The sequence below is a fragment of the Rhamphochromis longiceps genome, linkage group LG18 (genome assembly GCF_057381845.1).
Source record: "Rhamphochromis longiceps isolate RC_006_pf linkage group LG18, R_longiceps_female_GT1.1, whole genome shotgun sequence".
NCBI classification, from domain to species: Eukaryota; Metazoa; Chordata; class Actinopteri; order Cichliformes; family Cichlidae; genus Rhamphochromis; species Rhamphochromis longiceps.
The window spans coordinates 24,979,466-25,002,138 of NC_140574.1; the positions used below are offsets into that span (position 1 = coordinate 24,979,466).

At 40.9% G+C, this 22,673-nt stretch overlaps 2 protein-coding genes across 3 annotated transcripts; both read right to left on the bottom strand.

The window, feature by feature from the left end:
- Positions 1–13,650, bottom strand: ccdc18 (coiled-coil domain containing 18). 2 transcript variants are annotated; one of them, XM_085389772.1, is made up of 25 exons: positions 13,193–13,650; positions 12,975–13,066; positions 12,434–12,570; positions 12,073–12,179; positions 10,825–10,953; positions 10,529–10,625; positions 10,311–10,432; positions 9,876–10,155; positions 9,623–9,710; positions 8,948–9,165; positions 8,565–8,675; positions 8,344–8,475; positions 8,054–8,188; positions 7,825–7,902; positions 7,595–7,711; positions 7,333–7,500; positions 6,805–6,947; positions 6,250–6,413; positions 5,928–6,141; positions 5,701–5,800; positions 5,451–5,588; positions 3,311–3,439; positions 2,638–2,775; positions 1,366–1,809; positions 1–1,271 (listed from the first exon to the last, which is right to left on the bottom strand). In XM_085389772.1, the coding sequence occupies exons 3-25, from the start codon at positions 12,566–12,568 to the stop codon at positions 519–521; spliced, it is 4,140 nt and encodes a 1,379-aa protein (XP_085245898.1). In that variant the 5' UTR covers positions 12,569–12,570; positions 12,975–13,066; positions 13,193–13,650; the 3' UTR covers positions 1–518. The 2 variants fall into 2 exon arrangements, with proteins under 2 accessions (XP_085245898.1, XP_085245899.1); XM_085389773.1 differs by having other exon boundaries at positions 12,948–13,066.
- A 4,983-nt stretch (positions 13,651–18,633) lies between these two features.
- On the bottom strand, positions 18,634–21,212 carry LOC146648371 (metal-response element-binding transcription factor 2-like). Its single transcript, XM_085390285.1, has 4 exons — positions 20,949–21,212; positions 20,539–20,597; positions 20,247–20,348; positions 18,634–20,059 (listed from the first exon to the last, which is right to left on the bottom strand). Exons 1-4 carry the CDS (start codon positions 21,195–21,197, stop codon positions 19,684–19,686), a joined length of 786 nt encoding a protein of 261 aa, XP_085246411.1. The 5' UTR covers positions 21,198–21,212; the 3' UTR covers positions 18,634–19,683.
- Between the last annotated feature and the right edge of the window lie 1,461 nt (positions 21,213–22,673).

Genomic DNA, 22,673 nt, shown 5'->3' on the forward strand with positions numbered 1-22,673 from the left:
TGGTCATCTTAATAATAATGTTGATGAATGCAGAAACCTATTTAAACAACAGAAATGCAAAACGACTCTCCTCCTCTCTGACGTCCCTCTAAAAACAAAAATTAACATCCATCATTAGCACCTTCTCTCTATAAAGCCTCCTTCAGTGTCTATGTTTCATGACCTTTGATGACCTGTTAGTAATAGTGATGTTGTCCTGAATAAAATTTAATTTCCTGTAACAGAGCAGATAATTCAGGGACACAGGTTTCATTTCATCACGGCTTTTCAGTGGTCTTTGGTCGCTTGGTAAAAAGTGTGATGTGAACCAATCAGGACTCAGTGACATTTAAATTTAAATGTGACGACAGCTGGGAGGCCGTTTGTTTTTGCTGCCCGCACCACCCCTCGAACCCATCGAGCAGAACAGAGCAAATGATGCAAAAAAAGAAGTGAAATTTTGCAAGAACTGTGCATGTTGGTGAGTGTAAATGACCAACTAACTCACCGTTAAATGAGTGTTTTAACCTGAGGCGGTGTCATGTATGTGGTAGGTTTATGGATCTCCATAAAGAAGGATCTTCCTGCATGGCCAGTGTCTGATTGACAAACTTCAGCATGCCTGTCAGTGAACTCATATCAGCCTGTTCCTCCTGACCCACCAGAGTGCTCACAGACTCCCTCCTCGAATCACTGAGCAGCTTGCCTTCATCCCTCTCCATCACGATGCCTTCCACGTCTGGATTTCTGTCACTTTCTCTGTCCACCATGTAAGTAAGCGGGTTGAAGGAGTTATCAGAGATTACTGTGGCATCTGAGGCACTGAGGCCCTGCCAGCTGTGGTCCACTGTGTCTGGTAAAGAGGAAATTGAGTGTGACAAAGACTCCCATGGTTGCTTACTCAAAGCCTCTCTCAGTGTGGCTTTTACGCTCTCAGGGAGGTCCAAGGAGGAGTCAATACTGCTGCTCTGCAGCCAGTCACACGTTTGTCGGCTCTCCGAGAGATGAAGAGCCGAGGTGGGTTTAAGGTTTGAGCGAGCAGAGGGTGATAAACACATCTGCGCATGTGTTGGGGAGCTTAGGTGTGTGGAATGGGCATGAGGAGGAGAGCTGATAGTCGTCTGAAGCTTTTTGGGGGAGGATGCAGGGGAAGGAGCAGAGAGGCAGAGCTGGGGAGAGTCTGTGACTTTGTGCAGAGAAGAGAGAGAGGTGCTGTGATTGTACAGATGTTGTCGGTCTGCAGCTCGTCCCAAACTGGAGATCCTGGCCTGGAGACGAGCCACCTCAGACTCCTGCCAGAACAGGGGAACATTAGCTTAAAAAACAAACTATCATAAAGAACTTACAACATGCAACTTTCATTATGCTGACTAAAGAAAGCTCTACCTTGATGAGGAGGGAATCACTGGAGGTCTCCACGGACTTCTCGGAGGCATGGAGCTGACTCTGGAGCTGGGCAGCCTCGACTCGGGTTTGATTTAGCACAGCAGTGAGATGCTCCAGCTGTGCCTGCAGACGACTGTTCTGGGCTCTAGTTTGCTCGTAAAGAGTCCTGCTCTGTTCCAGCTGAGTCTGGCTCTGAAGGTGCTGTGTCTGGCTCTGGTCTAACTGTGATTGGAGGTGAGTAGCTTGCTTCCAGGCGTGCTCAAGCTCCGTCTTAGTTTGGTCCAGCTGGGCTTTGGTCTGATCAAAGCGGACGCTGACTTCTTCGAGCTGGGTCTGGCTCTGCTGAAGTTTAACAGTGAGCTGTTCCTGAGAGGAGCGCATTGTGGAGGAGATCTGCTCCGAGACTTTGAGGAGCTGGCCTCGAGTCTCCTGAAGAGACTCCAGCTGGGAACAGAGGGAAAACAGACGCGTGAGAAAAGTGCTGCTTTTTTCCCCCCAATGACAGAAAGTTTAAAATAAATTAGTTAAATGGAACCTGATATATGAAATATAAATATGAGCATTATTGTTTGACTGCTTCATGATGTGGTTTTGATGTGTTCTAATAAACTCACACTAAACGTTGCAAAAAGACAAAGAAGCAAAACCAACATGTTCTCAGCTATGCGTAACAGAGATGAAGTAACATGAGAAAAGATACTATAAAATAAGGAAATCATATGGCGTCACTGACGTGTAAAAGTCAAATATAAATAAAAAAGAGGAAAACAAATCAGACTGAAACAGGAACAATATTTAGGACTACAGAACATGAAAAACCACAAAGGCTTAAACACATACTGACTCACGGACAGGAAGCTGACAGAAATAGTGCTGACCAAGAAGTTTGGGCTCTATTAGGATAAATCCACAATAAGTGTCTGAAATTTACTTCTCAACTCTCTGGAAAACTGAAGAGGTAGATAAAATCCAAATGTCACACAGATTATTTTAGAGGCCAAAATAATAGATTGGGCTTTGTGTCACATAAATTAAATTAAGTACATTTCATGGAATTCAAGATTTATTATTTAAGTTATTAGTTTTTTTTTTATCTTTGGTGCAAACACATCAGGTGCACCATCAAGTGTTGTGGACCCTGAGTTAAATTAAAATCAGCAGATCTAAGGCAAACTCTACACGGCACACAACGTTGAGGTTTCCCATTAGAACAGTCTACAGTTAGTTTACTGTTAACAGAGCAGTCTGTCACCAGTCTTGAGACAACAGTACCTCTTTGCTATGCTGCTCCCTCTCCAGCTCCAGCTCCTGCTCTAAGCCGGTGACCATGCCCTGAAGCCTGGCCTCCGACTGCAGCCAGCGCGCCTCCTTCAGAGTCAGCTCCTCCTCTACGGCACACAGCTGGGCCTCCTGCACACACACCACAGCCAAATTAATGATAGAAACAGATGTACAACATGAAGAAGAGGGTTTTTCCTGCATAAATATAATTTGTTCTGCCACCAAAGGAAAATCAGTGGCCTTTAATTCAGTCACTCATGAACTCCAGCATACTTTATAAATAGCAAGAAAGAAGAGGAAAACAAGTAGACCTCTGTTAAGTATGGTATATTGATTTTAACAGAAGTTAAGGCAGGAGGCCTTAAGACCCCTGTTGTTTAATCCAAACCAATCATGCTTCATTCCCTAAAGGCCGATTCTGCACCAGGAGAAATCCTGTAATGTCATTAATTACTTAATGAATGTCACTGATGCTTCCTGCTGATAGCAGTGAACACACTGAGCATGAGCATCAAGATTGCTCAGTGGCAGACCAGCGAGCTGCTCTCAGGTCTCACTAAGTGACAGTTTGAACACCCCCACCCACTATTACCTTACACAGGGACATGCAGGCAAAGCTAATGGATCTAATATGATCAAGAAACAAACAGTGTTTTGACGATACCGTCTCTTTGGTCTGCAGCTTGGAGGCATCCAGCTCTCTGCTCAGACCCTCACAGTGACCCTGAGTTTCTTCAAGCTCTTTGAGAACTTTCTGAAGTTTCTGCTGACATGCAAACAGCTCCTGAGACTCCTGACAACACAAACACACACATATGCAAAAAGACAAAGTTGTGGTCAAAAGTTTACATGCACTCATCATTGGCATGAATGTCGAATGACTGTACAGGGCTCTGGACTAACTTTTTGCCACGGTTGCACTGGTGCGCCTTTTTTTCTTAGGCGCACCAGCACAAAACTTAAGTGCACCCAAATTTTTCAACCACATTGCTTAACAGCTGTACAGCAGACATTCTTTAATAACTTTAAAAATAAAAAGTGAGCACACAAGTTTGAATTTTATGTGGATTTTCTTTGATCCAAATTAGGTCAAAAGTATAAATACAGACTCAAATATATACTTTCATCCCCATTATTATTTGGTTAAATGCCCCCATGTTGCACTTTGACCAGACACTCTTGGCAGTAACCAGCAAGCTTCTGGCATAATACTGGGTGAATATTTAACAACGCTTTTGGGCAAAATTGGTAGAGTTCATTGAAATTGAGGTTGGTTTCTTGGCACTGATCCAGCCTTTAAATATTGTCCACAACTTTTTCTAACAGGTTTTAGTTTGGGGGATGGGGAAGGCAAGCTTAATGCTAGCCCACTTTATCCATTTCAAAACCAGTTTTGATCTCAGTTTGGTGTAATTGTCCTGTTGAGACATCCTGTTTTGTCCAAGTTTCATCTGTCTAGCTGCTGATTTGAGGTTAAGTTGAAGAACTTAGAGGTAGTCCTCCTTCTTCATTATTTCATTCACTTTGAGCAATGAACCAGTACCACAGGTGGAAAACAGCTCCACAGCATGATACTACCACCACCATGCTTGAGAGATGGTACAGTGTTCTTAGCTCCAAGTTTACTCCTCCAAACATACTTCTTATCATTGTGGTCTCAATCTCTGTTTCTTCTGACTAGAAGGTATTTGACTCGTCTATGTGGGCAGCTGCAAATTTCAGTCGGGCTTGAAGGTGTTATCCTGAAGTTCCAGCAGTTTCCAGTTCATAGTAGGCATCAGCCTTGGTGGTTCCTGGGTTGTTCCTGAACATCCAAACCAAATTCCTCTCATCTGAGAGTGATGGTTTCGGTCTTCTTCCAGACCTTGACAAGTTTGAATAACTTATATTTACCTCCAATTGTTTGAACTGAATTAGCAGTTGTGTAGACCTTCTTAACTTGTGCAAATCTACAATACTCCTTCTTAGATCTTCTCTGATTTACAATCCAATGAGTCCTGTCACACAAATCCATTTTATGCTGGACAAGAGAAACTAGCAGAGGTCAATCATGATCACTAATGAGAAGGTAAGCCTTTGTTAAGTTCAAAGACAGGAACCACTTATTAAATGTTTTAGTGAGTCTATGTATTTATTTGAGCCTGTGTGTATACTTTTGACCTTGTGTGGATTAGAGAAAATGAAAAATAAACTGAAACCTGTGCACCCGATTTTGTTCTTTGAAGTCATTAAAGATGTATGTTGTATGATCACTCCATCCTGGAACCAGAGCAGTTCAAGAAAATCATTAAAATCCCCAAATTACCATGACTAGTGTATGTAAACTGTACATCAGCACAGTGTGTTATCTAAATCATACCAATCATGAGTTCATTTTCTAACTCTATAACTGACTCTAAACTAGATCTGTACATCTCTTCAGAGCAGCTGCTTCTGTTTACCCAGACTACAGCATGGAAATTAGATTTATGAAGTAACAACACAAGATAAATGCAAACATAAGGTACGCAAACATTCGTGGAACTGACTGTGTTTGATTAACATCTCATATTAAAGCTGCTCCATATCCAAATATCCTACAGTTTAATCTAGCTGCAAACAAGTTGATGAAATATGCAGCACAAAAAGACTGAAAGATGCAAAAAGGGACGTAAACATCGTTCTGTTTTTTGTTTTCTTAGTGAGAAGAAGCACACAAAACATTGTCAGTTCATTCATTCTATTTTCCCATTCTTCTAATGCCGGTCCAACTGAAAAATATCCCTCAAGGCAAACCCAGTGACACACTTGCTCTGAGCTCTGACCTTCATGTTTCTGTCAGTGAGCTCCCTCTGTGCGTCCCTCAGCTCTCTCTCTCTGGCTTCCAGGCTCTGCTGCAGAGACTCCACCTTCCTCTCCAGCTCCTGCTTGTGCTCTTTGATGGCCACGTCCAGTTGGCCAAGCTGAACACAACAGGATGTCGAGAAAGAGGAAAATGATGAGTCATGGCAGCAAACTATGGTACGGATTAAATGAACTGTACATCAGCTATGCTTGTGTGCGTCTGGGATGTACCAGCTTTGCTCTCTGTTGGAGCTCCCCCTGTCTTTCCCTCAGGGCATTGTCCATGTCTAAAACCTCGTGAGTTCTCTCCTCCAGCTCCCTTTGGGTCTCCCTGTAAAGTCATACACACAAATACTTACAGCATAAAAAGACATTATTAAATGTTAAACAGCAAATTATTTTCTCTGGATAAATACACAAAACAGATCTCATCTGAGCACATGACGCCATGCTCTCACCTCAGCTGGACAGTCAGTTTTTCCACCGAGGCTTGCCGCTCATCTGAAACCTTTTGGGTTTTCTGTAAAACATCCTTGAGTTCCTGTAGTTGCTTCAGAGTGTCAGCCAACTCGTTCTGCACCATCTGCAGCTGCCCCTCTAAGATTTCGACTTTCTGAGAACAGCTGCGCCGATCTGCCTCACTACGATTAAGCGCCTTCTCCAGATCCATAACTAGGAGGGTGAGAGGTTTGTTAAGTTGTGTTTGTGTTAATGCTCCTAGTATTTAAACAAGATAAAAGAATTCCACAAAACCTATGGAGAAAAACAAACACATCTTACCAATGTCATTCTTGCTGATGAGTTGGCTCTTTATGTGCTGCAGGCTCTCCTCCATACAGCTGATCTGAGAAGTCTTAACACCGACATCCTTCCTCAGACGCTCCAGCTCTGACTCCTTGGACACTAGCTCCTCCCTGCACTTTTTCACCTCTAATGTGAGATGTCTGCAGACAAAAAAAACCCACAAATAAAAAAAAACAAACCATTATCTTGCAAGAAATTAGGCACACTTGCAGTTTTATAAGATTTAATTCAGCACAGCTGGAAAGATGTCCATGTCTTGGGAGTAGGAGACCCTCCAGAATTTTTAGAAACTAAACTGGCTCAGCAAATATTTCTTTCGATTCAAACTCTTAAAGTGCTTTTATTTTCTTGCTCCTTTTAAAGTGAGAACTGTAATGAAACTTTAACAAACCTCCATACAAACTGCATTAAACAGCTACAAAAGCGAATGACTGTTACGCCCATAATACCAAGCTTTGCATTTTAAAAAGCAAACATGGTTCTTATAACTAAAACTAGAGCTATAGTTTCTCTTATTTTAGCTGTGCTCACCTCACAGACTCTGAGAGCCGTTCATTCTGCTGGTTTATCTCCCGCAGCTTCTTCTCCTTCACCTGATTATCTTCCTGTCTCTTGCTTAATTCTTCCTGCAGAGACACTCGGGCTCGTTCCAGCTGCTGCTCCAGACCCGACACCTGCAGGCAGAGAGTACCAACAACAACATACACTTTGATTTGAATTATTGTTATTCCCTATGAATAAAAATAAACAGCAAACTGTTACAGTTTTACAAGCCGTATAAATCAGGAGACGCATCAGAAAAGATACTTAAAAATAAAAGTTATCGATGAAACGTGTCTAAGAAAAGGTCTGAATATTCGGGTACAGTCACTTTTCTGTGTGTTCTGAAGCTGTGTAATCTTTAGCATTTTCCATACATTCAACTAAAAATATGACAACAACTCTAAACGTACCACTTATAAATACAAAGCATAAATTACAATAAAACATGTATGCAAAATGCATTTTTCCCCAAGTTTACCTTCTAAGTGAGAAGGTTTTTGCTCCGTCTTAGCTCACCTGCCTGTGCAGCTGGCTTTGGCTCTCTTCCAGCTCAGAAACTCGAGCGCTGCTCTCTGTGAGCATGGTCTGCTGCTGCTGGAGAGAAAGCTGCAGCTGCAGGTTCTCCTCACTGGAGCGCTGACAAACCAGAGTGGTGCTGTGAAGCTTCTCCTGCAGAGAGGACACCTAAAAAGTAGGGAAGGAGTGGAGAACATGTGCCTCAGAAGTGGGTTTTGGATGAATTTGCATGAGTTTTCCTGCATTGTTACCAACACTGTACCTTCTCCTTGTTCCTCTCCAGCTCGGTCTCGTAGTTCTTCTTCATCTCTTCTATCTGCTGCAGGTATGAGTTCATCTCTTTTCTGCATGCTGACAGAGACGACTGCAGCTCACACACCTGGTGTAGAAACAAATTGGTAACTGCAGTTGTTGATGTGGTTTGATTCCTGGCTTGTTCTAGAAGTTCATGTCCAGTAAACCAAATCTGTTAGCAGTGTTATTTGTACACACCTTGGCTGCAGAGCGAGCTGCCTGCTCTTTGAAACTCTGGAGAAACTCCTCGTTCTGTCTGACTTCCACCTGCTTCTCCTGAAAACAATATAATTTCAGGTTTTTCATTCATAAACAGCATATGTACTGTGATGCATGTCTATTAAATGGTTCTCCGACTTCTACCGTCTACATGTCTTCTTCTGAAACAGAGGATGCATTTGTGGTCTTATGCTACAAGTGTTCTGACCTGTGTGAGCTGATCTAGAGAGTTCTGCAGCAACAGAGCTGTTCTCTGAGCCTCGTCTCGCTCCCTCTGGAGGGAACTCAACTCCTGCTCCATCTCTGCCACCCGAGGCTGAACCTCTTCCAGAGACAACTGCAGCTGCAGGAGACAGAAAATAATCTTACTACAAGGAATATTACAGTGCAGATTATCTCCATCTTTCCTCTTCTTTACCCTTTGGTTGCAGCACATTTAATATTACGCAGTATGATTAAATTCATAATACAGAGGTAAAAGACAAAGCTGTAGATCACCATTTGTATTCTTTGTTGCTGCTCTGTGAATTGGTGAGAATGAGACTGCTGACACTTTTCCAGAGACTGCTGATACTCTCGTTGCTTTTTGGTCAGCAGTGACTGGTAATGCTGGACGCTGCTGGTCTTCTCCTTTAATCAAAATGAAAAAAGAACCAAAGTGTGATTTGCCGTTGACTTTCTAAAAGTAGAAAAACTACATTTGAATCATAACCGCGTACCTGTAATTGAGTCTCCAGCTCAGTGTTTTTCAGTGCAGCCAGACTGTAGGCTGAAGTCTTCTCCTGTAACTGCTTTTCCAGTGCGGCAACTCGTGCCTTCTTCTTCTTTAACTGAGTTCAACAGAGACAGTTAATCTGTAAGTAACAGTCATGACTTTTGAAACTTGGAACAAAAGCTTACTGAGCTATAAAACTCGCTGTACACTTTACAATCTAGTGATTTATTACCTAAAATACTATACTATAAAATACTATACTGTACCCTTTGGTACATTTGGCTTGAGTTGTTCCAATAAAAAAAATCTGTAAGTAGAAATAATACTGTATGTGCTACACTGCTGTTAGCACTGGTGTGTGTGGAAACATAAGAAAAAGTGTGTTACCTCTTTCTCTGTGTCTGTGGCTTGTTTGAGTTTGTCCAGCAGCTCTGTGTGGAGGCTCTGGTAGTGGGAGGCTCTCTGGGCCATGGAGCTCTGCAGGGAGGAGATTTCCTCCTGGGCCCTGCTCAGACGATCCTGAAGCCGCTCGATCAGGTTGCTCTGTTTCAGCCGCTCAGCTTCCTTTGACTGCAGCACTCGCGTGAGCTGCTGGTAGCCCTCACCTGCCGGGATTAACAGAGAGGACTGCAGTTGATGCATTTTTCTTTTTTCTGTTTTTTTTTAGGCATTTTTATGGATAGATATTGGAATTTATTTTTAACTTTACATTCCTTTTAAAACATCAAATCATTAACTAGTTCATAATTTATTCATTATACTTTGTTTTTAGTCACTCCCTTTAAGGGTTCACCACAGTGAACTGGCTCCATCTCATCCTAAACCCTAGCATCCTCTCCTCTCTGCATGTCCTCCTTCACTACACCCACAAGCTTTACTCTTTTTATTTTTTAGATTAAATAATTTCAGAGGCTGGTTTTAAACTCTTGCATTTTAAACTAGATACACAAAGTGCAAAGAAATAAACTGTTAGTAATCAACAAATAATTTCCCTTTCAGTTTGAAAAAAAGAAGATGAAGAGTATGTTGCAAGTATGAACTGATTAATCTGATTGAGCCTACCTGGCTTTAGCTTCATCAGGTGTGCAGCTCCCGTATAGTCCACTGGGGGCAACATGCAAGGACTGGCACAGATTTGACCCAAAGTACCCTTTAAGAAGAAAAAAAAAGTGTGACAACAGTAACCATGTCTTTGCTTTGCACGATCAGCCATAAAGGGCGGCTTGTTTTGAGGAAGCAAATAAAATAATCACGTAGCACAACCTTGATTCAAAAACTGGGTAAGAACACAAACGACACACAGACGTCTCCCCACCTCCCGCAGATGCAGCAGGGACAGTATGGCCTCCAAGCCGGCCAGCTCTGTCTGGCTCAGCTGAGCCTCTTTCTGGCTCTGGGCGACCTTCTGCTCCTGGCTGTGGGTCACAGCCCGCAGGTCTTCCAGTTCCCTCCGCAAAGAGGCCACATCCCTGCACTCTGCACCTCGCTCCATAAGCTGCCGCTCCAGGTGCGAAGCTTTATGTCCAGCCTCTTCAATTTGGGCTTGGAGGCGAGCGGCCGCAGCCTTAAACTGTTTCACCTCCTCCGTCAGCTGACTGCGAGATAGATGAGGAGAAACTATGCAGATTAAACATGCTATGCAAGCACACAGAAATTTCCTTATAAAAGACAAAATCATCCCTTTTATGATTATTAGAAATCCTGCGAGCAATCAAAGAACTACATAACGATGCAGTTAAATTAAAAGTACCTAATTGTCTGTCTGTGTTCTGCCTTCTGTCTCTCCAGCTCAGTGCACTTCATCTCCAGCTCCTCTTTCTCTCGGTCACACTCTATGAGACTTCCTTTTAGTTTGTTTTCACTCTCCATCACCTGAAAACCACAAACCAAAACATATATTTCTGATGTTAACATGCAAGTAAAACTGTGTTTTTTAGTTTAAATCAATCAATATTTCAATAAACACACCCTTTTAAGCTTAATGGAAATTGTAGCCTTATAATCTTTGAAGGCTTCTTTGAGCTTCTCTGCATTTTCAAGTGCTTGATTCCTCTGTTGCTCTGCCCTGCAAGCCATGGTGTTGCACATGCGTTAGTAAAATACAGTAAATAATTCAACTAAACATAAGAAAATGTGATGCCCAATACAGACAGTCATACAGACAAAACACACTGTACCAGATTGTTTTCTTTTATTTTCACTCATATTTTAAACTTTAAACTGATTGAAATCATGAGCAGAGCTGAGCCTGGATATAAGCCCACCGTTTTCCTAACGCCGTCTTCTTTTCCAGCTCCTCCCTGAGTGTGCTCAGCTCTTCAGTAAGAGTCGCTACCACAATGTCGCTGTGAGCTGCAGCTTCCTGACAACACTCTGCCCTCAGCTCTGCTGCCCTGGGAAACACAGACAATACAGGTTATGCTATTAATGCCAAAATTAAAGGCACAGTTTCAAGAAACAAAAGGCAAACGTAATAAGTACATCTTGAAAAGCTCGAATAAAGAGCCACATTTCCACCCAGAGTGAACTTGATCTTTTGGGGACCTTTTTAAAGAAACTGAAAGGTTCCAGCTTGACTTACTCAAAAGTAAATAGAAACAGAATGCAATGATTTGCATACTTATAAACCCATATTCTATTTTATTAACAATAAAAAACAAATTAAATCTTTAAACTGAGAAAATCTACATATTTGAGAAAAATATTAACTCATTTTGAATTTGATGGCAGCAGTATGTCTAAATAAAAACTTGGGACATGGTCATGTGTACCACTGTGTAGCAACCCCCTTCTTTAACAACAGTCTGGAAACATCTGGAAACTAAGGAGACCAGCTGGACTTTTGGGAGAGGAATGTTGTCCTGTTTGTTCCCATCTTTGCCTGTTCCAATTTGTTATAGTTTTCATTTCATGATGCTCCAAATGTCTCCTGAAATATGCAAGGCCTTCCCTTCTAGATGGGAGCATATGTTGCTCTACAACCTGTATATACACCTTTCAGCACTGACGGTGCCTTTGCAGATGTGCAAGCTGTTAATTTCACAGCTTCTGATCCACCTCCAGGCATTCAAAGATGCCTTTTGATGGCTTTACCTGACCACAAACAGTTTTCCACTTTTCGTTAGTCCATTTGATGAAATATTCGCAGTCTCGCAACTTTACATTAAGGAACATTATTCTGAAATTCCTCCACAATTTGTAGATTATGTTTTTGTTTTGTTTTGTTTTTTTCAGACTGGTGAACCTCAGCCTCTCTTTTTATGCCCAATCATGTTACACACCTGCTCCCAACTAAACTGATTGTAAACTGTTCCTCCAGATGTTTCTTTTCAGTACCACTTACTTCTCCACCCATTTGTTGCACGCATTCCAAATTTTTTCAGATGTGCTGCTGCCATCAAATTCAAAATGAGCTAATATTTTTCATAAAAATCACTTTAAATGCTTGAGCTATGTTTTTTTATGTTCTGTTAAGAATAAAAACCTTGTGGATATTTCAGTCAATGACATACTTAAGTTCTTTGGCCTGAGCCTCCAGCTCCGCTTCAAGCTGACGAATCTGTTCACTCATGACCACCACATTGTTGTGAACCCCAGCCCTAGGGCCCCTGAGGTAGACCTGCAAAAGAACACAGATAACCCATGTGTACACTTTCTGCTAGTTATTACGGGAGACTTGTCATATCATATTTGACATTTCAAGAAAAAAACACTGAAATCTAACACTAATTTAACACTGTTGCTTGGTCAAATGGAGGTGTTTGGCACGGTTGTAGAGGGATCTGCAGCAGACTAACCCACAGTCTTTAAAGATTTAACAAGCTCCGCTTAAAAATAATAATAAAATTAAAAATCACATGTGTAATATCATACCTGAGATTTGGAGGTAGCCATTTCATACTGCATTGCATCCAGGTCACTGATGAGCTGCTCATCCTGCAGAGTCAGACAGGCGTTTTCCTGCCGCACACAGCCAACCTTCTTCCTCGAAGCAGAAATGGACTCCATCTCTACAGAATAAGTGTTGAATGATGATGACAAACAAAGGCATGACACAGGAGTGGATGAGAAACGTTTATTTTTTTTTACCCTAGAGCTGCTATGTAACACTAGATCTGCTCATTTTTTTTGAACAACTTACTCAGTTTTACGTGTACAGAAAATATAGACTACTAACCAGCCCACAAATGGGTAGTCACCCTTTATGCAAACAAAACTAGCCCACCAAAATAGTTTCTCTCATTTGAGGGAACAATTACCGAATTCATGGACGTGCATACCTTTATACAGCATGTAACATAGTCCGATGTGACAGGTAATGTGTAAATGATATTCAAACACTTTTTTTCTTAGTGTTTCACTCAGAAATAACTCCATTGCCCTTTACCTTTGACTTGGAGGAGGTTGCACCTACCAGCAACAATCCGTCTCTCGGCCGTCCCACAAGATATTATAACATCAGGCAGCCAGGACTGAACCTGTTCATCACCACGGCCATCTGACTGACTGCAGACCAGCGAGAGGAAACCAAGAGAAGAGGGTGGACGGCTCGAAAACAGAATCATACTACATATTTGCAGGTTTCTGTTACAAAAAACACCAGCTACAGGTTGGGTCTCTGTGATTACTCACCTCAGCTTCTGTGTAGGCTGAGCTCCCTCAAACCGATTAGCTCTTTGATGTCAAACATCAGACTATTACCGGGTGCATATTTAGCTTTCCGGCGCTGAAGCAACATTTACCGCTTGTGTGAACGGTTGAAAAGCTCCAGAAGACCTTTAACTTCATCAGCATGTGGCTATGTTTTAAGTATCCGAGGCTACACCAGAACAACTACGCTCGCTAAATGTAAACAGTGTTGCTCGATGGATCAACAGGTGGCTAACTCCTCAACCTTATCACTGTTTTCACAGCAAAAAGCCACCAAACGACCCACAGGCAGCATTAACCTTTCAACTAAAAATTTACTTTTTATTGTTCTTACGCTATAAAAGCATATCATACGCATTTATCGTTTCTACTGTGACAAATCTTTACACGTTACCCTATGCAGTTGCAATGAAGGAGAAGGTATCCAAAACAGTTTGTAATTCCTAGTCTCCGCCTACAACTAACAACCAACCTTGCTATTGGGTAATACTGAGTTGCCTGTGAATTGATTGGTGAAGAGGGATAGCCGCGAACAACGGCGCGTGTGGTGTGCCAAAAAGTGATTGCCTGCCAAAAACTGATTTCCAATGTTTCTGTGTATTTTTTCTGTGTAATATCTTTACGTATGTTCGTAAATAGACTTCGGTGAACAGGGTTTACAAAGGGGTTATATATAGAATTAGTTGAATATAGTTGTATCTTTACAATTCTGTGTATTGTACTTACATTATAACCAATCCTTTATCCCCACTTAAAATATTTTTACAGAACCATTGTAATATTTGTTGCCATTTGTGCTGTCCTCTTGGCGAGCTTACTCTTACAAAATACATTTTTAATGTTAATGAGATTTTTTAAACTGCATAAATAAAGGTTATATAAAAGTCACTGCCAAAAACTGATTGCGACTTGCCCCTTGGCAGCTCCACTGTGGCCTCTCCTTCTCACAGGAACTGCCAACAGAGCAGGTATGAATGTTGCCTGATGGGACATACACAACTCACAAGTTCCTGGCTCTCACGGCTCCTGTGCAGCGGGAGCATCCATACTCTTCCAACATAGTGCAATGGCTCTTCTGGCTTGAAGTGGTCCATAGTCCAGTAATTTAGTTTGTTTTTCCGGTTGCTTAAATTCCCTTGGGTATATTCCAAGTACACAGAGTTTACCCTTTAAAGGGATTTTTACCTTAAACACTTCAGACAGACATTTGATAACATCTTTCCAAAATTCCTGGATTTTAGGACATTCCCATAAACATTTAGTACAGATGTCTGGAATATCATTGGACATATGATAAAGCTTGGCAGGTGTTATATAGGTTATTATTGGTTGCAGTCATTTTCATCCATGTCCTCTTGGATCTCCCTTCTCCAAGCATCCAGAGTCTTTGGAGGGAAGCATCAATAAATTATAATATATAGAGAGAAAACCTTTTCCCTTTGTATTCTTAACACATACCTCCTCTATTTTTGTTAATGGTGGAATTCAGCAATCTTTTGCAGTTTTGATGACAAATTATTTTTCAGTTGTAAATATTTAAAAAAGTGCTTTGGGGGTGTTAAATGTGTTTCACATAACTAAGCATGCTGTCTGCATATAGGTCTTTAACTTTTTTGAATACCTTTATTTTTCCATATTTTAAATCCTCCATAATTTTCACGAGGCGTAAACTTTTCATTTCCCCAAATAGGGGTGAATTGCAAAAGTGATGGAGGATCGCCCACATGTTTATGTGCTGCATGCCAAATTATAGTTGTATTATTCAAGAAAGGGTTCTTTGTACTCTTTTTTAATGTCTTAGTGTCTGAAGAATATAGAAAAGTGTTTAACGGAAGATCTGGAACAGATTTTTGCTCAATGTCAACCCAGGCTGGAGGTGTTGTTGGGCAGAAATAATGGGTGGCTGATGTTAGTTGGCCGGCCATATAATACCATCTGAGGTTGGGGACTTGGAGACCCCCTCTTTCATAGGGCAAGTAAAGTAGTTTTAAGCAGAGCCTTGCCTTCCTATTATTCCAAATAAATTGGTTAAATAGTTTGTTTAAAATGTAAAAAAAAAAAAATGAAGTTGGTAGAGGCAACGGAAGTGTTTGGAAATAATATAAAAATGTTGGTAAAATTGTCATTTTTAGGATATTTATCTGGCCTATCATAGATACAGGCAGGTTTATCCAACAGTTTAGCGTTTCTTCTTACAAGGGGATCATAAATGATTGAGGTTATGTCCTTGAGGCTTGGGGTAATCATAATGCCTACATATTTAAGATAAGATAAGATAAGATAACCTTTATTAGTCCCACACGTGGGAAATTTGTTTTGTCACAGCAGGAAGTGGACAGTGCAAAAGTTATGAGGCAAAAATTAGAATACAATAAGAATAAATACAGTACACAACTGTACAGAATAGAATAAAATAAAATACTATATACAGTAGAATAAAATAAAATAAATATACAATAAGATAAAAATAGAATACAAATACTATATACAACTGAGTAAAAATACAACGATGACAGAAAAGATTATTGCACTTGGTATTATTGCATATGTATGGATGTGTGTGCTTGATCAGTTAAAGTCTTTATTATGGAGTCTGACAGCAGTGGGGAGGAAAGACCTGCGAAATCTCTCCGTCCCACACCGTGGGTGCCGCAGTCTCCCACTGAAGGAGCTGCTCAGTGCTGTCACAGTCTGCTGCATGGGGTGGGAGACGTTGTCCAACAGGGATGACAGCTTAGCCGCCATTCTCCTGTCACTCACCACCTCCACTGGGTCCAGAGGGCATCCTAGAACAGAGCTGGCCCTTCGGATCACCCTGTTCAGTCTCTTCCTGTCCCCAGCAGAGATGCTGCCGCCCCAGCAGACCACGCCATAAAAGATAGCAGAAGCCACAACAGAGTCATAGAAGGTCTTCAGGAGTGGGCCCTCCACTCCAAACGACCTGAGTCTCCGCAGCAGGTACAGCCTGCTCTGCCCTTTCCTGTAGAGGGCGTCTGAGTTATGAGTCCAGTCCAGTCTATTTAAAGCCTGTTGTAGTTGTTTTAAATGGGGTGGCAATAACAGACCACCTTCTTTCTTTCTCATTAAGAAACATTAATTCTGATTTAGAATTGTTAATTTTGTATCCTGAAAATTCTCCAATTTTTTTTTATTAATGCTACTAAAATAGGGATACTATCTTTCAGATTAGTCAAAATATATAATATCATCTGCAAATAAAGAAATTAGATGGTCTCTTCCTCTAATTCTGGTACCTGATATTTCTGTATTTGCTCTCACAGCTATGCCTAGAGAGTCTATTGCTAACACAAAAAGAATTGGTGAAGGAGAAACCCTTCTACAAAACAGTCGAGCCAGGAATTTGTTACTTCTGAATGTCCTGGTGAGCTTCCACCTTTTACAGGTGGGTGCAGCCTGAATAATCCAAGTATGCAAACTAAATATCACAGGAGATCTTATGAGACCACAAACACTGACAGGTCCAGTTCAGAGACACAGGTTTAGCTGAGGTAAAGCCTGGAGGACAGCAAGCAGCTGCACCCATGAATGTCAGTACCCACCTGTCACAAAGAGCAGCCTTTCCATGCCTGACTCTGCATAACTGTAAGCACTGAAGAATTTTAAATGATGAGTCACCTAAAGAAATCTTCTTGTGCACAGTTGTTATAAAGGGAAAAATAAACGTTTGCTGATCTGCCCCCCATAATTTCAACATTATGAGTAAATTAATGCAGGTATGAGAATCAGACCTCAGCTGTTGTCTCATACTGTTATGTCCCTGCCTGTTGACCTGTGGATCGTTTTCCTCTTGCTTTTTGCCTGTATTTTGTACTTTTGATTTTGTATTCAAATGTGGTGTTCTCAAATGTGCCTATTAAAAGCTGTATTAAATGTAGGGGTGGGTTAAAAAAATGTGATTCAAATCTATTTTAGCTTGAATAACACGATGATTAATTAAATCCTGAATTGACTTTTAAATATAAATGTATTTTCCCAGAAGCACCAGAATCTCAGGTTACAGCTCACAAAGATATTTCAACAACCACCAAACAGCTGAAACAATCTTGTTTTTCTGTTTTATCCTCACTTTGACACAAATGCGTCTGCTGTGATGCTTACACCTCTGATGAAGTCTCACAAGTGTTGTACTGTTAAATTATCAGATTCAAAATCTTTCTGAGTCAAATTTGAATCGATTATAGAAATCAGTGGCGATACTCAGCCCTAGTTACCACAGGCGAACCTCAAAGTGGAGCTAGCTCCCAGAAATAAAGCAGACAAGAGGACACTGCACGTGATCTCCCTCTCGCTGTATATTTTATAAATACCTTTTTAGACACTCGTGGTCCTGCCGTGAGTGCACACGTGGCAGTTAGACATGAGAAACAGGACAGTTGAAAATATCTGACTTTATTAATCCTTTAACAAAACAGGTTTTCAAAAATCACATCAACCTATATAATGATGTATAAAAATGTAATAAGAAAAATCTCAAAAGACAAAGCAGACATTACATGTATGTTCTTTGGCTACAGAAGCCTGCTGGAAGCCAGTGGTAGCAACATGTCGGCTGAGACACTGACTGAGTAGAGAGTAGCTTGAAATACACTGACTATACCCCTACAAAGAAGACATGTCAGTGTCTGTGTGTTTTAACAAAAGCAGAAACATCTCCAAAAAGAGATACCAACTGAATACTCACCTATTGCAATGATATACAGCATTTTATATTCCAGTGATTGTGTTATGACCCAGTTTAAAACAAGTAGGTTTTGCAACAGACCACAAATGAGACTTATCAAAAACTTACATATGGAAATATGGTCAAAAGTAATGACACATGGAGGGTCGTCTTAAAAAAAAAATTTTTTTTTATATATATATATATAAAATAAAATAAAATACTGATGAGCAACACTATGAGAACAACTTACACTAAATCCTCCTGCCACACAGCGAAGAGACATATGCATTGCAGTGACATTTTTGGGGCATATCCTGAGTGTGTAGACCACAAGGTGAACTTGACATGAAAGCAAAAACAAAAAAACCCAAGTGCAATGTTTTTTGTTGTACACACGCGCACACGCATGCACACACACGGACGCACACGCACACAAAACTGAGAGCCTGAGTCAAATGATCATAACGATGAACTTTCCTTCTGTTGAGTCATGCGGTCCAGTTAAATACGCAAACAGCTTTAACAAGGACTAACATGCATAGGGAACAATTCTGAACTCCTGGTGGGTATATAACATTCATTTTATGCAGGATTTTATTTTACTATCAGACAAAATGAAAAAACAAAAAACAAGTTAGGTTCTTTAATCCAAATCAAAACACTTTAAAAAGGAGATTTATGTAGACAAAAACAAAGTGACACAATTTACCAAGAATGCCCTTATATATGGGCTTGTGAATTTTAGAGATTAATTATAAGAATCCCACGCTTGAATTTAAACTATTAGGAGTAGACAAATACATTTTTAAAAATTGAGAACGTTACCATCCATGACAAATACTGCCTTGTATAAGCTGAAATGATCCAACTGTTACTGAAAATGAGCTGGCGACCTAACGGATATTCCATCAACTTGATGTGTGAAGTGAATCCATGATTAAAATAACAAAAAACTGCCCCGCTGAACAGAAAAGTCAAGAGACAGAACAAGTAGAAAGGGTAATAATCAATGTAGTATACTTCTATATAAAACAATAAACATTTGCAGCAGCACATCTCTTTTGCTTCGAGTTTCTCCTTAACCGCTCACAAACGAGCACACTTTCCAACAGAGCTGAACAACATGCCTGCCAAAGGCACTGAGAGGTACTCGTAGCTGGGACTAGAGAGAGACGGGGCACGACTGTGGGTGCAGATTATTATTTACCTCATTTGGTGGTGGTGGTAGGGTGGGGGGGGGGGGGGGGGGGGGAAGGAAAAAAAAAAAAAGCATTAGTTAATAAAACTTCCCCATCTTTCTCTTATCCTCCAAGATAACACTTAAAGATATTATTTGAAAAAAAAAACCCACAACATTACAGTTATTATTAACGTGTCTTGAAATGAAAGCATATCACTGGATTAAGCACAATAACAGGTCACTGAAAGCCTACAGGTGCAGTATACAGATGAATGAATTGCATCTGAATAAAAGGGGCTGTTCTCTGTAAACACTCAAACCTGTTAGTTGAAGTTGGAACCACAGCAGCACAAAAATGCTGTGCTATTGTGACAACTTTGTGCTGTGCATGAAACTGTTTAAACACATATACGGTGTGTATAACTGTAAAAGTCACCCTGGACTGGACTGAACCAGTAGGCTTTACAGTAAGCAGAACTTGCTCCTGTCCAAACTAAATAAAGGCATATAATCAGTTAATGCTCTGAATACACACGTCCTCAGCACAGACATAAACGTCCCACGGGTGCTGGTGAAAAGTTAGAAGTGACGAGCGACATGTGAAAAAACCTACGAGGCAGTGACTCCTTCCCACTCCACCAAGTACTGCACCTTGCCATCAAGGGTGACCCGTCGGGCCAGGACTTTGTACTTCTCCCCGCAGGCCAGACGTCCCGCTGCTCCAAAATAGTTGCTGATGGAGCTCTTTAGGTGGGTGAGCTGGCTGTTGGGGTCCATGCCGTGAATTATGTCTGCAGAGTGAAGCCCTGGGAGGGAGCTCAACAACTCTGTGGCTGAGGGGTGTGGGTCTGCGTAGCTGGGAGGGGGGATGTCTGGGGTGGGGGGCTGGGGGACCCTCCGTGGCCGTCCACGTTTCCGTTTTAAAGGTGGAGGGGAAACAGGCATGATGGGGGCTGCTGTACGCGTCTTGCTGGAGCTGCAGAGGCTGGAGGGTGTTTGATAGGAAAAAGAGGAAGTAAAAAAAAAAATGCTGTTAATTCAAAGAGCAACAATAAAAAACCGACTACAGAAAATTAGGAAAACAAGGCTTTAAGGTCTACAGCCATGCAAGTCTGAGTTTGTACCCAGCACAATTCTACTTTCAGTGCAGTGCAAACATCAGGCAGGCATACCTGGACTGTCTTGAAATGCTAGTTGAGGTAGTTTCTGAAGTGCTCAGGGCGCCGATGGATTCCACATCTGAAGTTTTTAAAGACAGCAGAGACCTGTCACTCCTGGTGGTTTGGGGGAAGGTAAAAGATTAAAACATTATGGTTCTTGTTATGTTACAGTGAATCAAGCAAATCAAATAAACACATTGTGTTTGTGATTGATAATTCAATTTGCTTTTGCCCGAATCTTCACCCTAACAAAGCTGAACAGTTCTGATTGCTTTAGAACTACAGTTTATAATTGCCTACTTACTTGACAGATGTAAAGTGATCCATAGCATGGGGCTCTAACGGTGGCGGTTTCCTGATTTCCTGTCAAAGCAAAGGAAAAAAAACAACAACAAAAAGATGGTTTCTTCTCATATAACACCAACAGTAAATGTCTAACACCTATACAAAATAACAATGCAAAAATACCCATCCCTCCATGCACACACCCAAGCTCACGCCCACTAGGAAACACACATGCAAACATGAAGACACACTTTGTAATGATAGTTGCTATTGTTGAAGCTACCCACAGGGGGCGCTCTGGAATCAATAAGATATACAGAGTAGAAGAAGAAGTTATCGTGGTAGAAAGAATAATAAACAGCTAGCTGAAGCTAGCACCAGAAGCAATTCTTGATGTTTTATTCATAGAGGAATAAGAACATTACACACTTGGGACGAGGGCTCACTGGAGCGTTGTGGTTTAGCCAGAGTCTCCAGAGAGCGTGCTCCTTGCTTCCTCTTTCTTTTCTTCTTTTTCTTCTTCTTCTCTGTGCCATTGGTAAGAGCACTGGGACTTCTAGAGCAACAACAAATATTCAGAACAGTTTTACATATAAAGGCAGTTGTGCCTGAAATAACAGTGAAACTGTTAGGCAGTTCATGTGTTATGTAAACTGTTAGGACACCCTTGAAAATCATCTTTAAAAAGGGAAATTCATCTATAGATAGGAGAAAATTCTTAGCCACCCTATGAAATTTGGAAAACTTTGTCTTTATTTATTTATTTATTTATTTTTTAAACAGAGGAAGAACTTTTCAAACATATTTCTAAACATATTTTCTTTAGAAATTAATAAGCAAATGATTTCAGGTAAAAGAAGAAAAAAAAAAAGAAATTAGGGACAAGTTGGAGAAAGTTGCATCCTTTGGTCAGATTAGATTAAACTAGAGCTCTTTGACTACAGAGATGCTGCTTTTGGAGAGAAGGGAGAGGCACAGAACCCTAAGAACACTGTCCCCACAGTGAAACGTGGAGGTGGAAGTTTTATGTCGTGGGGATTTTTCAGTGTCTGGATCTGGGTTTCACATCAAGGTCAAAGGAATAAGTAAGGAAGGAAGATGTGAAGATTTTGAAATGTCTTAGTGTCTGAAGAATATAGAAAAGTGTTTAACGGAAGATCTGGAACAGATTTTTGCTCAATGTCAACCCAGGCTGGAGGTGTTGTTGGGCAGAAATAATGGGTGGCTGATGTTAGTTGGCCGGCCATATAATACCATCTGAGGTTGGGGACTTGGAGACCCCCTCTTTCATAGGGCAAGTAAAGTAGTTTTAAGCAGAGCCTTGCCTTCCTATTATTCCAAATAAATTGGTTAAATAGTTTGTTTAAAATGTAAAAAAAAAATGAAGTTGGTAGAGGCAACGGAAGTGTTTGGAAATAATATAAAAATGTTGGTAAAATTGTCATTTTTAGGATATTTATCTGGCCTATCATAGATACAGGCAGGTTTATCCAACAGTTTAGCGTTTCTTCTTACAAGGGGATCATAAATGATTGAGGTTATGTCCTTGAGGCTTGGGGTAATCATAATGCCTACATATTTAAGATAAGATAAGATAAGATAACCTTTATTAGTCCCACACGTGGGAAATTTGTTTTGTCACAGCAGGAAGTGGACAGTGCAAAAGTTATGAGGCAAAAATTAGAATACAATAAGAATAAATACAGTACACAACTGTACAGAATAGAATAAAATAAAATACTATATACAGTAGAATAAAATAAAATAAATATACAATAAGATAAAAATAGAATACAAATACTATATACAACTGAGTAAAAATACAACGATGACAGAAAGGATTATTGCACTTGGTATTATTGCATATGTATGGATGTGTGTGCTTGATCAGTTAAAGTCTTTATTATGGAGTCTGACAGCAGTGGGGAGGAAAGACCTGCGAAATCTCTCCGTCCCACACCGTGGGTGCCGCAGTCTCCCACTGAAGGAGCTGCTCAGTGCTGTCACAGTCTGCTGCATGGGGTGGGAGACGTTGTCCAACAGGGATGACAGCTTAGCCGCCGTTCTCCTGTCACTCACCACCTCCACTGGGTCCAGAGGGCATCCTAGAACAGAGCTGGCCCTTCGGATCACCCTGTTCAGTCTCTTCCTGTC

Excerpts from the sequence above, each read along its gene's own strand:
- ccdc18 (XM_085389772.1), bottom strand. The coding sequence starts at position 12,568 with ATGGAGTCCATTTCTGCTTCGAGGAAGAAGGTTGGCTGTGTGCGGCAG. Across the intron at positions 10,156-10,310 it reads GAACACAGACAGACAATTAG|TCAGCTGACGGAGGAGGTGA; the intron begins GTACTTTTAATT and ends TCTATCTCGCAG. Across the intron at positions 5,801-5,927 it reads AAACTGACTGTCCAGCTGAG|GGAGACCCAAAGGGAGCTGG; the intron begins GTGAGAGCATGG and ends ATGACTTTACAG.
- LOC146648371 (XM_085390285.1), bottom strand. The coding sequence starts at position 21,197 with ATGATTTTCAAGGGTGTCCTAACAGTTTACATAACACATGAACTGCCT. Across the intron at positions 20,349-20,538 it reads GATCACTTTACATCTGTCAA|GAGTGACAGGTCTCTGCTGT; the intron begins GTAAGTAGGCAA and ends CCAAACCACCAG. Across the intron at positions 20,060-20,246 it reads AGCATTTCAAGACAGTCCAG|CCTCTGCAGCTCCAGCAAGA; the intron begins GTATGCCTGCCT and ends AACACCCTCCAG.